General features: G+C 35.6%; 2 protein-coding genes across 5 annotated transcripts in view; one reads left to right on the top strand and one right to left on the bottom strand.

Annotated features, from left to right (window-relative positions):
• The window catches only part of cnc (NFE2 like bZIP transcription factor cap-n-collar), a 99,856-nt gene that overhangs the window by 64,241 nt on the left and 20,031 nt on the right, over nt 1–15,584 (top strand). For all 4 annotated transcript variants that reach the window (XM_011647343.3, XM_011647345.3, XM_011647347.3 and 1 more), the window contains exons 6-7: nt 7,394–7,628; nt 7,997–8,221. In XM_011647343.3, the coding sequence (XP_011645645.2) occupies nt 7,394–7,628; nt 7,997–8,221 (460 nt within the window). The remainder of the gene's footprint in view (nt 1–7,393; nt 7,629–7,996; nt 8,222–15,584) is intronic.
• Nucleotides 8,762–14,239, bottom strand: vas (ATP-dependent RNA helicase vasa). Its single transcript, XM_011647342.3, has 4 exons — nt 14,027–14,239; nt 12,105–12,179; nt 10,104–11,999; nt 8,762–9,813 (listed from the first exon to the last, which is right to left on the bottom strand). The coding sequence occupies exons 2-4, from the start codon at nt 12,171–12,173 to the stop codon at nt 9,733–9,735; spliced, it is 2,046 nt and encodes a 681-aa protein (XP_011645644.2). The 5' UTR covers nt 12,174–12,179; nt 14,027–14,239; the 3' UTR covers nt 8,762–9,732.

Below are 15,584 nucleotides of genomic sequence, written 5' to 3'. Positions count from 1 at the left end.
GGAAAAGTGTAAAAATTTCATAAATTGTTTTAATATTTTTTTCGGAATATGTTGGTATAAAAACATAATTTTCCGAACAGTTTGGAAATTATCTAATGTTTTTAAATTTGCATTAATTCTTACAGAGAGAAATAGTTGCAACAATAATATAGCAACTAGATAACATATTTAGAAGATGAATATTAGAAGATATATTTTACGTTGAAATTATTTAATATATATATATATATATATTTGATTATTTTTATATTACATATATGTTCAATACCTATAATAACTCAAAATTTTCTTATCTTTGTAGTTGATTTCAACAATTGTTCATTATCACAAGTTTTTGTTATCCTTTAAAAAAAATCATAAATATTTTTTTTTAGAAAATATTAAAAGTCATGTTATTTTTATCATACAATAGCTTCTTTATAATCTTCTTTTAAATCCATTTGTTTTAATATTTTGTTTTAATATTTTTTATAAATATAAGAAATATGTTCCTTTTGAATTTTGATTTTCCATTTAAGTTTTTAACTTTTCTTATACAGCCAACAATACATTGTTAAAAAAAATTCTAGAAAAAATTCTAGAAAGAATCTTAAGTTTTTCTAGAAAAACAGGTAGTAAAATTGTAAGAAATCGACAGAAATCTGTGGCTACTTTCTTATTTGTGAATCGTACCGTTTCGAACCTCAAGAAATTTGAAGTTTTGAGAACAATAGGATATTCCCAAAATTTTAAGTCGTAATGATTCTGCTTTCAAATGGATTATTTTTTTTAGGGATTAGTAACAACTTTTTTGAATCTTAATCAAGATTAATGTTTGGGATGACTAAATTGTTACTTAAAAATATTTTTCCTTTATTGAAACGTATTTTCAGAGAAATGTCACAATTTTTCAGAACCCCCCCTCTCCCTCCCTTTGGAACGTATATGTGTGTGTGTGTGCATTATATACAAACTCATCAAGTTGCGCTCGTAAATCTTTAAATTAAAATTTGCATCTTCATAACTAATTTATTCAATAAACTTTATAAAGAGAATTAATTTTTTTCTTTAATGATTTTATAGGCAAGATAATATAAAGAGCAACCAATAAATAATAGCTATTTGCTTTATTTAATTACCGGTCATTATCTGATATATTTGAAATTTATAAACTTTATTTATCCATACATTATTGCGAGGCTGACGAACGAAGGACGTACTTAAATTGCGGGGCACAGTAGAAGAATTAATTACAAAAGAGTAATTAGTAATTAAGCACACAAAGATATAAAGAAGGTAGATGTTCGCCTGCGGGTAACGAGAACATGGAATGTCTTAGAAGTTCCATGTAAATAATGAGAGTATGAATTCGAATATGTCAAGACGTGATAATAATTACCATTGCAACATGCACCCGCAGGGTCCGACAAATACAGAGAGTATAGGAAGTAACTATCTTGAAATAATTAAAATATTCTCGAGACAAAAAGTCTTTGAAAATGGAAATAGCGGACATTTATTTTCGCGAAGAAGTTGACTATCTCATTTAGTACTTTCTGTTTAGCATTTAATCTTTATATAATAAATAAATATTTAAATATTTAAATATAAAAACACAGGTCTATTAATTATTCGGTCGTAGTTGGAAAAAATATATAATTAAAATGCATTACTAATATGTTTAACGAGATAACATTAATTAGTTAGGAGATCACATCGTACGTATTTTTAATAGAATGCAATCGTATTGAATTCTTTCTCTCTCTATTGTAGCGTAGTTAAAACAAGTCTAAAGTAGGTAATATATTACTTGAGACGATAAAAAACTTGATAAAATGTTAAGTTTGTTTTTTTTCCTTTTTTTTTGATAATTATATCCAAGCGGAAAAAGATAAATATAGAAATACTCCTTCCACGAAAATTACGACGAGAATTATATATAAAGTCATAGCGTTTATTACCTCACATTCGCGAATGTGACATATTTGGACATATTAAAAAAAAAAAAAAACTTGTAGATGACGTAATCGATTGATCATTTGATCAGTAGATAATGATGTAGAGCATAAACAGCCAATCAACCAGCATCGGCAAATAAATCATTGCCGTTCGTCGCACTATTGAATAATGATTGCGGTATCGAGCCGCAGGCTCGGTCACGTAATCGAAGAAGCGGAGAACTACCAGATGACCTTTGGCCATGATTGACGGACTCCTCCGCCACATATCTTTGCACAAGGATTTGCTAGGCCGTGAGCGCGAGTGGTAGCGCGCTATTTGCCGTGGCACTTGGATATTTGCTTAGAACCTCGAGCGCCGGAGGAGGGCCCTCCAAGGTATCCTTGGACTGCCGAACAATATTTACGCATAACACCGAGTTACGAGAATCGAGAGGGTAGAAAGTCGGCGGACGGGAGAATGTCGGTGGCAGGGAAAGAGGTGAGCGCGGGAGATAAAGGAGTAGAGAAAGAAGATCGTGAGAGAGGGCACGATCCGCACCGGTGGAAACGGAGACGAAGACGGAGACGGAGAGACGAGAGGCGCGGATCGCGAGAGCTGGAGGAGCCGTAAGACGAAATTAATAAGAGAAACGAAATGTGTGTGTGCTATGGAAATGAGAAAGAAGGAGGGAGATGCGGACACGCCGGTCGGACATTAGGACTGCACTTGTGGCGATAGTCGGAGAACCTGGCAAACCCACAGGCCGCGCGGTAACCCACGCCGGCATGCATTAATCTGATGACTATGAATCCGAATGAATCATAATTAATATCTTCGCCCATTAGTCGTAAGAGCACACCGGCGACCACGGGTAATGCGCACGTTTTTCTCGCGTATCTTTAATTACTTGCGTTTTGTCGATGACGCATTACCGAGATCATCGTTTCCGGTCACTCGCCGCCGGTGTGTTTCAACAAAACGGTACACGTAACATCCGGCATTTATTGAATTCGCGATATAATCGGCAGTAGAAATTATTCGTTTCTTTGCAGAAATATTTACTAAATCCGATCTGTCTTAAGATCAAGAGTTGAATCTTAATCTCAGTTATTCAAATGATGACAAATTTAATATCTTTCCATATTTGTTCTTAGTAGTAAAATGAAAATGCTGGCGAATGAGTTATCTTATTGTTTTCCATTGGAACATATGTGGAATAGATAAAATACAAATAGTTGCAATTGTGTAATTTAGTTTATTATTAGACCGGTTTGTTGCAAATTTTCTCTGCACGAGATTTCATTGCGCCGGGAGCGCGCGTTCATAAAATCCCTGATGCACGTCAATTTCGCGTAATATCAGAAGTCTCGCGAGAAAGTTAAGTTTTTAGCGCACTTCTGTCGCCCATAAATTCCTACGTACGTGCACCCCGACCAGGCAATTTTCACCAAGAACCAAGAAACGCGACGGGGCGTCACACTCCGTTCCGTTCGCCAGGATTCCAAGCAGCTGCTGGACTTATGCGCTGTGAAATGCATAATGCGCCTCCGCGGCCGGCGCTATCTAGGATGTGTGAAACGAATTTCTGTCTTTGTATGGTCATTGAGGCCACGCGTGGACGCAACAAAGACAACAGACGTGGCAGGATATCGGCATCTCATAGACGTAGAACGCGGCAGTCTGATGCAATTTCCAATGGTTTCACTAATTAAGGATAAGGATAAGAGTCTCTTATCGATTAAGCGCGCGCCTATCCTCGGATGAGAGGCGAACGCAATGGGGAAGAATCGAAAGATCCTGTCGTTACAGATATGCGCGTACGAAAGCGCGAAGCGCTTGGGAAAAATTTCTGGCGCGATGGAGAACGCGGAGGAGAAGGCGGACAAATATATTTTTTTCCACATATCCCGCGATGTGCATAAAGGGTGAGGGCTGAATCCCATATCCATCAATATTTTCATTCACAACCTTCGTGACAGAAACGAGCTTTGCCAGCAGTCACGTACGAAAACACACGCGACGTGTTGAGGTGGAAAGTAGGTAACTCGAGGTAACTGATCGAGGACCGCGCAGAGAGACGGCGGGTTGAACGACGATGATGGCAGGTGTCAAGCGGTCAGTTGATCACCGTCAAATAGATCGGAATAGTTTCGCTACAGCTCGTGCACGTCGCGATATTGTGGGAATAAAAACAGAAAAACAGAATTACAAGTCAACAATCCTAAACGGAGAGACCGATCATGTTTTATGGCGCTTTAAAAAGAGGCGACAGAGAGCGAGACATGATATTTTTACAAAGCAGATCTGGTGCGAAAGGCAACCTACAAAGATAAACCTGTTAATTCGAACATTTCGCGTAGCTCGTTTTAGTAGCACTTATTGATAATTAGCCAAAACTGTACGTCAGAAACTTAATACGTTTCTGCTTCTCATTACTATTAATAGAAGAACTCCATTCCAAGATTGTTTTCATTGGAAACATATCCGATTAAAGTAGCGTGATGAGTGATAATACAAATGCAAATACTGGCGATGAATGCGCTTTCTAACGAACCAGAATAAAATCAATTTCATACAAATCTCAGATCTGTTTCTGCACGAACTCCTCGTGATGGATCGTGATAAGGCATCGGAGATATTGCGCGATATTAATGAATACCAGAAGAAAAAGAGTGCGCGCACAGCCCCACGGGGTAGGGAAAGAAGGGGGCTGAAGGAGAAGGAGAGAGAGAAAGAGAGAGGGAGAGAGATCTCGGAAGAAATCTAGCGAGTCCTCGACAGCGCGTTTCAAACATCTGCCGCCGCCGCAGATATCTTTCCTCGCAGTCTCTCGCAGATTCATATGTTCCCCGCGACGACTCTCCTGTGCACGCGAAGCGAGATCGCGGTACACGGACGCGAGATATGCGCACGTACGTGTGCCGTACACCAGGCCGCGTGTTTCTGTGTGTGATACATAAATCATCAAGCGCCAGTAGCCGAGGAGGAATGCGTAACGTAACGTTCGTTTACCGCATAGATACCGGACCAATTTGAGTCCGCGGGCCCGTCAGAATGGACGCCACGTCGGGCAGCCCTAACGACTGTCCGATAAATCACGCTTCGTGCATCTAATCGCGCGAGATTAACCACCGACGTTATCGGCCTTCGCGCGCGGCCGATGTCGCGGACGTCCGCGCGCGTCCCTCTAACTTCTCCCCTACGGTCGGCTATTAAGCGAATTGGTATATTCGCTTAATGAAGAATTATACGAAACCGTCAATTAAACTCCTTGAATCGCATCTTTACGTATTCAAAATTAATCCACCGTCCGCGGAACTCCAGTTCCTCGCGCGGCGGACGGTGTCCGTTAACGATCTCCGTCACGGATTAATCCGCCGCGAGCTATAACGAATCTCGAGTATTCCCGGCGATGATTGAAAATTGGAAGTCGCGTCTCGCGTCCTGGCGCGGCGGAAAGCTGTCGCGCCTCGCTTGCCCGCCGCCGCCACCGCGGACGGTAATCGCCGCCGTCTCCGCGGCAGAGAGAAAGAGAGAGGGAGGAGGAGAAGGCTTAAACGCGCGGCGCACGCTTTTTTCCTATAACTCAATCACGGCCGTTACGTCGAACCAGGATGAGCCGTAAAGTCCGGCCATTAGAAACGTGCGGTGCGTCGCGCTGCACGACAAATCCGCCGTGGAACAAAAGTCCCCGTCCTACATTTCGCCGCGCGCCGCGGCCTACACACGGCCGGCAGATGCGCTGACAAGCGAGAATCGCCTTAAAGGCGTCGCGCTCGACAGATTGCACCGGCGACTGATTGATGCGCCCGCGCGAACAACAATCCAGCACAGGCTCAGGCAGCGCACAGCCAGCCGCGGCAGCGCGCGCGCGCTTCCCTATTCATCTTCTTCTTGCGTCCAGGCGCGCATTAGCGACAATACCTATGTGCATTAAGGCGCCGGAGTGGGTACCGTACCCCCCTCGATACCCTCCCCCCTCCCCGGTTCCCGCGGCCGGCACTACCGCGCTTACGCCGACGAGATGCAGCCTCGCGTTTCCCTCCCCCCCCTCCCCTCTTCCCTCTTTCTTCTTCTTTCTCGCGACTCGCCGAGCGGGAAGAAATTTCGTGAAAGTACACGCGAGAGAGGCTGTTCTCTCACAATTAGCGGACAAATCGTGATTCTCTTCGCGCGCATGTCGCCAAGGAAGAGAAAGAGAGAGATTTTTTTTTACTCTCGAACCGTATGAAATTCGCAGCTGTTTTTCCTCGAAAGCGTAAAACGCGCGCCTCCAGGGAGAGAGAAATAGAAGATAATTCCGTGTTTCCTGTCTCACCAGGTTTCCAACGAGCGCACAAGAAATATGCTAACGAGATGCTTATTATTCGCTTTTGTGTGAAAGATAATATTTAATGTGTTAATTTCTATATTTATTTCACATATTTGTGACGTACGGATTTTATGCGTATTGTCAAAAATATCGATATAAATGAAATGTGGGGTGACAGTATTTTCGGACAAAAGTGATCGGTCCGATGGATGGAAATTAAATTACATCCACGACACGTAACTTGTACTTATTTGGTGGCTACTTATAAGAAACGTGCTGCGTTTTTAATCATAAATTTCCGTATTGATTGACACGCGATCACGATTGACGCATGCCCTTACAACGGGGAAAGGATACTTTTGACACGTAGTACCGCTGTTATTAATGTTCTTTACCAATCTTACGTGCAGCCAACACCTACGCGATCAGCGGGGTTCCTGTCTCTTTGGAATCCAGGTGTCTACCTGGTTGACATTTGACAGGCACGACGGCTACACGGGATTCCTCTTGCGTGACATTCGATCGATGGATGTTCGATTCTATGATAATAGGATGTACCAGATAAGATAATTGCTACGAGAGCCAACGACCGCGTAGAATTTCGTGGATTTGGTTTAAGTACGAATGAAAGTTATCAAAAATTCAAATAAAATCGCAATATTAATATGTCTAAAAAAAGTTATATGTCTAATTTTTTTAATTCTTTTGAAATGACATTTTAATGTAAGAAAATCCGTTTGTAATAACAATTGAAAGATTAATACTGTGAACGAGCAATCAAGAACGTTAGTGTTGTAAGTTTTAAGATTAAAGATTAAAACAAAAATTGAGAACATTAACAAATCGACGTTTCGAGCTTGCAGTTCTCGTCAGCAGTATTATGAACTGAATAATGGAAGATAAATTTAAGTACATAATGCGATTATTATGAAATCTTGATAGTCCTAACGGAATGACGAAAGCAATGTGAATGTCCCGATTGTTTACAAAATTTTACATTTATAATATATAAGCAAGCACAAAATATATATTCCGAAACAAATTATAAATGTTCAAGTGATTAACGATTATTATTTATTGTGTAATTTATGTAGGCATTAAAATCATTTATCTTTTATAGAAATTGTAACTTTAGAAACAAATCAAATTCTTTTATTTCAGGGTCGCATGCCATTCATGCGAGCGATGAGCATGGAACAGCGGTGGCAAGATCTCGCGTCTCTTTTATCCCTCCCGGGTGCACCGGATCACTTCGCACATCCAGCGCATCCTGGATATCCAGGACACGGTATAAGTCACAGTCATTACGAGGCGCAACGTAATGTATTGCTCCATAATCCTACCTTGGCCCCTCCGGTCGGTGATCTCAATTCAACAGGACCTTACCACAATGTGGGTGAGTGTTGCCCAAAGTTGTACGGAAGTTCTTTGTTCCTATTTCATATTATCTCTTTCTATTTGATGCAATACATTACGAAATTTCACAATGTGTTATATTGTCGGGGGTAAATGAAACTAAACATATGTAATATGTATATCGCTAATATTTAGTCAAAGTATTTTCATGATAAGCGTAATATGTAAGTATAATTTCTCAGGCATAATTTATAATGGTTATGTCTTTTTTCCTCTCACCTCTATGCATCCATGCTCAAAAACAAAATTTTAGCTAACATCAATTTTTATACGAAAAAGAAGATAAGGAAATGCAGTAATTTAAAATAAAACATTTCATTGTCTGAACTAAGCTGCTCACTGTTACAGGTGGGTCGTCGAATTTGGGTTCAGCTGTGGCAACATCAATGAATTTGACAAACAGTAGCGAGCCAATGGGTGCGGAGAGCGGTGCAACTTACAAGTCTGAACCTAACGATATGATGTATTATCATACACCGACAGCAGATTCCATCAACCAAACTACTGATGGATTTCTTTCGTCTCTACTTAATGACGAGGACTTGCATCTAATGGACATGGCCATGAACGATGGTAAGTACTAATTGTTTTCGTCATTGCTACATCTCCAACCTTTTTGCAAATTTTATAACACAAAACCGTGTGCGTATATAGAATATATCGTTTTAAGAATTCTGATAAAATCTTTTAACACATTTGTATGATTTTTTTAATTATAAAAAACTATAAAGAATAGAAAATAGAAAGAATTTAAAAAATTTATTATTTTCAAAGATGAAAGATACTTAACATATCATTGAAGTTTCCTCTTCTTTTCTCTCTCTCTTTTTCCTTTTTTATATATGTAAATATGAGAAATAGAATTTGATAAATTTTATAAAATTTAAATTAAATCAAATATGAAATAAAATTATAGCAATTTTCTAACATGAGTTTCATTAAAATAGTATATTGTTTCTATTCTTTTACATACATATATATACATATACACTAAAATAATTGATGATATTAATATACTAATTTCTGTCTCTTGCAACTTATTAAAATAAATTCTCTTGTAACTTATTAAAATAAATTATTGAAATTTATTTAAAAAAAATATTACACAAAAAGTTTTATTTATAAAAATATAAAATTTTATTGTAACTTTAATGTTTTATTATAACATACAAAAAAATATGTTCCAGAGAACAAAATATAATTGTTATATTTCGTAAAATGAATCATAATCGCGAAATATAAACTATTTTTTTAACTTTCAATAATCGCGCAAGATATAAAATATACTTTATACTGTTTTATGTTATACTATTAAATATACATTTGTCAAAAGTGTATTTTTCACGAAGAATTTTTAAATCTTAATAATTTGTAAAAAAATTATTTTTTTGACCAAAAAATTCCTTTTTGTTCATTGTATTCAATATATTTTTTTGCATAGAAATTTTGCATAGAAATTTTTTTATATCCCACGCAATCACCTATATCTTGAAATATATATATGTGTGTGTATGTGTGTGTGTGTATGTATATATATATATATATATATATATATATATATATATATATATATTATATATTACACACACACACACACACACACACACACACACACACACACACATATATATATATCTATCAAAGAGGTATTTATAGAAAGTAATTTGCAAATATCACAACATATTGAGAATATACACAATATATCTTAAGGAAAAAAAAAATTAAATCTTAATCCTATACAAAAATAATTTTTTCTCGACTCATAAAAACAATATGAGCAATGGAAGTATCTGCTAAAAATTAATTAAAATTTAGCTATTACTAATATCTTCAAATGTTATCGACTTTATATCTAAATTGAGGTAGCAACATAAATTCATATGTCTTATATTATTTGTCTTCTCTGAAAGGAATGCATTTAATTAAGATGCTATAGTAAATAACTAAAAAAAAAGGAAAAATCGATTGTCATCTTTGCCATAATAATGTCCATGTGTATGATTTCTATAGAATCTATCATATTTTTTAAAATTAAAGAAAATGTGTAGCAACATATCTCGTAGAACATATGAAGCATATTTAATCTACCAAACTTCTTCTGGTTCTGCTGGTACAGGTGGTGCGTAACCAACATCCTCGTATCTATCATCATATGCATCCTTGTTCTGCACAGAAAAATAATTCATATTTATTTAAATCATACTTATTAAAAGCTGATTTTATCAAAGAATTCTTATCATGATTTGCAATATAGAATTGTTATTATTTAACGATGACTGCAAATAGAAATAAACTATATTAATATATAGGCTGTGTTTGCAAATTCACTGCCAGTACTGAAATTCTATAGAATACGTTACGTAGACTATATGTTTTCAGTACATGACAGTGAATTTATGAACACAGCCATAATCGATTCAATATCAATTCGAAATTTAAATGCAATGTCACTCACCCCTCTGATATCTTCTCCGCCGAATCTTCTTCCTCTTCCTGGCATAAAGGTTCTACTTCCACCACCACCGCCTGATTCTAACCAGTCAGGTACCGGCTGATTAGCTTGCTTCAAAATTTTGACCAAATCACCGGTGAGAGGTGTATCAACATTTGAATCAAAAAACGAAGTTGCTTTGCCGCGATTTCCTACTCGACCAGTTCGTCCGATCCTATGAACATACTCATCTATTGTCTTTGGTAAATCAAAATTAATTACATGCGAGACATTTTTGATATCTAAGCCTCGCGCGGCAACCGCCGTTGCCACTAAGATCATCATCTTTCCTCGTTTAAAATCATACAGGGCTTCTTCTCGTTCTCTTTGTAATCTGTCACCATGTATACTAGTCGTCGGAAAATTGCTTTCTGATAAGAAAGCTGCGATGAAGTCTGTATGTCTTTTCTGTTCGACAAATACTAAAGTACCTTCTATACCTCCAATTTGATTTTGTTTATCTATCAATTCTTTCAATAATTTTCGTTTCTCAGATTGGCCAGATGCTTGATAAAAGTTTTGCTCTACATCAGAGCAAGCACCACCCACAATTCCAACTGCGAGGAATAAATAATTTCGTAAAAATCGACCCGCAAGTTCTTGTATCTCACTCGGGAAAGTAGCAGAGAACATAAGTGTCTGTCTTTCTTCTGGCGCTACCATTGTCTCATGATCTATGATCTTCTCAATATCGGGTAAGAAACCCATATCAAGCATTCTGTCAGCTTCATCCAGTACAAGAAAACGTAAGGAAGAAAGTTTAATTTTCCCTCGTTCCATGAAATCTAATAATCTACCTGGAGTTGCGACTAGAATATGGCAACCATTGAGCACCTTGTGTGTTTGATGACTAACCGATGTTCCTCCGTAAACAAGTTCAGTACGTATGATAGAGCCCAAAGCAAATTTCCTGAACTGTTGATGAATCTGGGAAGTAAGCTCACGTGTGGGCGACACAACAATCACATGTGGTTCGCAGAAAGTATTCGTTTTAATTAAATCTCTTGGATCTTCCAATAGATTATGTATGATAGGAACTGCAAATGCTGCAGTCTTGCCCGAACCGGTTTGTGCACATGCCATTAAGTCGCGGCCATTCATTATAATTGGAATAGCGTATTTTTGAACAGGAGTAGGCTTTGTATAACCTGACTTCTTGATATTTTCTAATAAAATACTTCTGAGGCCGGATCTATCAAAGGATTGTATCGGACGAGGTGCATTCTCACCACTCACTTTTACTTCGATATCGTCGTATTTATCGAAATTTATTCCCATTGACACATCGTTTCCAAACAAGGAATTTTCATCATCGGGTTGCTCTGGCGGAACATAAATTTCCCTCTTCTTTGGTTCATCTTTATTGTCTTCTCTATCACTGCCGTTTCTTCTGCGTCCTCTGTCTCCAGAATCACCACCATCATCACCGCCATCTCTGTTTCTACCGTAACCTCTCCCACCTCTATTATCATCTCTATCTCTCCTAGGTCTATCATTTCTACCATTCTGATAACTTCCGCTGTAGCCGTTGTCTTCAGTTTCATCGTTATTGTCATCTCTGTTTCGTCTACTATTATTCCTATCTCGATTATCTTGCCACCTACGATCGTTTCCATCATTGTCGCTTCTGTTGTTTCCATGTGGCTTATCATTGTCTTGTCTGTTTCCTCCAAATCTATTGCCATTATATCTATTATTTTCGCGATTTTCATTTTGAGCATTATTATCATAACTTTCTTCACAATCTCCTTTTTTTTTATCATAAGAATTATAACCTCCAGCACTGTAATTTGAGTCATTGTTGTTGTACAGAATTGTACCACGTCCTTTACCACGGCAGGGAGCACGTCCTTCATCAAACTATTAAAACATATCAATGTTAATAATAATTATTATATTATTTATTTTTATGACATATATTTCTATTGTATGTAAAAAAAATGATTTAAATGATCATATTCTTACGGAGGACGTATCTACTGGCGCCTGTGAAAAGTCCAACTCATCATCACCTCCCCACTGTTCTTCTGCCATTTTTGTCTACAATAATAAATATATTGCATGTGTATATATAGCATGTAAATATAGAAAATTATTTAATTATATATATATATATATATATATTATATATAAAATTGATAAATATGTTTAATAATATGTTAATAATTATAAAAATAAAATGAAATATAAGTTATTCTATAATACAAATTATATATAACAAATAATTTTTTAAATTTTAACAAAAAATAATTTAATCTAATAACAATCAATGTACAAATTAAAAAAATAAGAATGATTGAAATCATGAATAACATGATGTATTAAGAAAATAAAAAAGCAAAATTTTATTTTTTGTAGAATATATAGTTTAAGAATCTATAGAATCTACTTAAGATTTCTTTTAAGAATCTAGCTAAATGATTTAGAAATATTAACATTATGAATTATACTTAATAAATTTTTTTGGATAATTTCTGCTTCATTCATTCAAAAATATAGTTTCATAAAAATGAAAAACTTCATGATATAATTTCATGATAAAAAATAAAAACTTCATGATTAATGACTGGACAAGATATATTAATGGATGCATTCAGCAGAAAAAGCAGCTTTGCAACTATAAAAAAAATTCTTTAATATGATGATCTTTGTCCTTACTGGATTTAAATATATAAACCAATAATATTTAAAAAGGATTTTACAACAGATGCAAAACTGCTTTTTTGCTGAATATAGCTAATGTTTGAAAAAATGCATACTTATTTTTTATTTTATATATCAACTTACTTAGAAATATATTCTGAGAAATGAAAATAGAATATGAATGTATGATCATTTAACAAATAAATTAGAAGCATAGAAATATAAATCTTCAAGGTAATGACATATAGAAAAATATAAGCAGTAAGACTTTAGCAATAAGTGAATCAGCCAGTTTAGAAAATTATTGAAAATGTAAAATTATCATCTTAAAACTGAAAATCTTGGCTGATTGATCATTTTATTTAGTACTCATATTTCATTTCCTTTTTTCTATGTGCTAGTAATCCAAATGACTCAATTATAATTGAGTTATCAAAAACGAGATAATTTTAAAATTTCCGGTATGATTAACTGGTTTGCTTATAACTAAACAGTCAAGTTTCTATATGCCATTGGCTTAACAGTTTATTATACCTCAAATATTGTTCATTCTTAGAAATAACAGGAAGGCATATTCTATTCCGTGAATAAAACAAAATAGATTTTCTCTAACAAACTTCAAAATAATTGATTAAATCATTTGATATTCTTATAGTTTTGTTTCGATTTTTTTTTTCAATATTTAATATTTTAAAAAATTGCAACTGTATCTATACAGAAATTTCTTCTTTTAAAGTCGACTGCTGGCTTGTTTCAGAAAGAATACAATAGAATAAAGGTATACATAGAATAAAGGTATATACCTAGAATAAAGGTGAGAAGGTATATATAGAATAAAGGTAATACAACAGAATAAAGGTATTCATCGAGTGCCCTTCAAAGTTCTAGACTATCCTCTAGCATACAAAAAAAAATCCAGGAAAACAAAAAACGTGTACGCACACGTTTGTTGTCACGGACCAGAATTTCTACAAAAAAAATCGTGCGAGACTTCCTGTAATAAGTGGCAACGTCACGTTGGTCGAAGCAATGTACAGTAATCAACGTATTTCGTATCCCACTTTTGCATAAAAAGCCGGTCACGATTAGAACACAAGACGTCGAGAACGCGAGAAGACGAATATGATATCCCGCGCCAATCTAAACGTAATTACAAGACGTATCACGTGATAGTCGATAATAACCACACGTTGTCCAGTTAACATGGCCGCGATGAAATGCGTCTATTTTACTAGCCAACATACCCCAAGTTTTTGATGGCACTCGAAAACGAAATATTCCTCGTGTCCTTCCCTTGTGTTCCAAGATACCGACGTTAATAATGGCGGTATTAGAAAAGTCGAAGATAATGTAATCCTCTATGTACAAAACAACCGACTGATACGTGTCGTTCGAGCGAACGGCGAGAACTGTATCTGCTCGATCGGCTCCGTGTGCCGTTGTGCGCCGCTCGGCGAATCAGTACGTCGGAGCCCGACATTACGCATGCGCGCAATATGGCGCGCAATATTTCCGGACTTCTCGGGCGCTAAACCGCTTTTCGTTCTTTTGTTCTCCATCGTGGGGATAAAACATAATATTACATCCCAACGGAGATATGTGGAATTTACATAATTGAGGATAGGCCATGATGGCGCATTTATGGCATCATTGATCTGTACAATTCGAATTGGCACGGAATTCGAGTTTGTTTAATAAAAAATCGAGCCGGTTTTGAATCTCCAATTGAATTTCCGAGGAGACACCTACCTGCGTACTCGAGAAATACCAACTAATACGAATCTCTTACGCGACCAATAATGTTGATCAATAATATTGAATCGGTAAGACTGCTAATGGACATTAATATTACGACATTAATTTACACGATTAATATTATTGACAATATTTTATGTATGTACATTATCTAATTTAATGTAGAAAAAATATAGAAAACAGACACATTGAAATTTTAATCATTTAAATTGTATATATATATATATATATATATATATATATATATATGTATATATTTAAATAAAATAAAATAATTTATATTAATTTATTTAATTTTTATAAATTAAATAAAATAAATGTTCTTGTATGTAAAATTTTTTTATCGGATAATTATTTAATACAAATTATATTATAACAAAAACATAAATTTATAAACAATTTTCAAAGCAGTCTCAATCTTTTAATAACATTGTTATCTGTAGATTACATCATTATCGATAAATATTTCTGTTCCTAAAGTGTATCAAATAAAAATAAATACATATATGTTATATAACTAAACCTGCAAGATTAAATCTATCGCGGAATCGATTGATTCAATCTTTACTGAATCTGATAATCTGAGATATTCTCAACTAGATAGTTTGTCTCGCAGTTTCTGTAATAAGCTATATTAAGATTTCAAAATAATAGATCAATTTATTTGTACTTTAATACAAATATTTGAAAATTAATAACATGGAAAGCTTGTACTTTCATTTTCAATATAGTCTAGAAAGTTTCGTATTCGTAAAAATTTCGAGTCAGATTTATGTCGGCTTGTAAAAATTTATTACCCCACTTCGAAATAGTGAAGACCTGGTGATCTGGTTTATGTCGGCACTTGACATTGTAAAGAACGCAAACGAAATAGTATGGCAGCGTATAATGGAGAGAAAGACAGACAGTGAAATACAAAACAAAACACGTTTTCTTTACTAAGAGATTGTGTATTTACGTGATGGTTAAAAGATAATATTACTTTAGACTTCATACATATCTACATACCTTCATACATATCTACCTATCTACATAATGTGTACCCAG

The sequence above is a fragment of the Pogonomyrmex barbatus genome, unplaced genomic scaffold (assembly GCF_055798465.1).
Source record: "Pogonomyrmex barbatus isolate J1 unplaced genomic scaffold, ASM5579846v1 scaffold1, whole genome shotgun sequence".
NCBI lineage: Eukaryota > Metazoa > Arthropoda > Insecta > Hymenoptera > Formicidae > Pogonomyrmex > Pogonomyrmex barbatus.
Note: the sequence above shows the minus strand (reverse complement) of the source record. Positions and strands in the feature narration are given on the sequence as shown.

Coding starts and splice junctions, on each gene's coding strand:
- vas (XM_011647342.3), bottom strand. CDS start 12,173: ATGGCAGAAGAACAGTGGGGAGGTGATGATGAGTTGGACTTTTCACAG. Junction 12,000..12,104: donor CGCCAGTAGATACGTCCTCC/GTAAGAATATGA, acceptor ATGTTTTAATAG/TTTGATGAAGGACGTGCTCC. Junction 9,814..10,103: donor GCGGAGAAGATATCAGAGGG/GTGAGTGACATT, acceptor TTTTCTGTGCAG/AACAAGGATGCATATGATGA.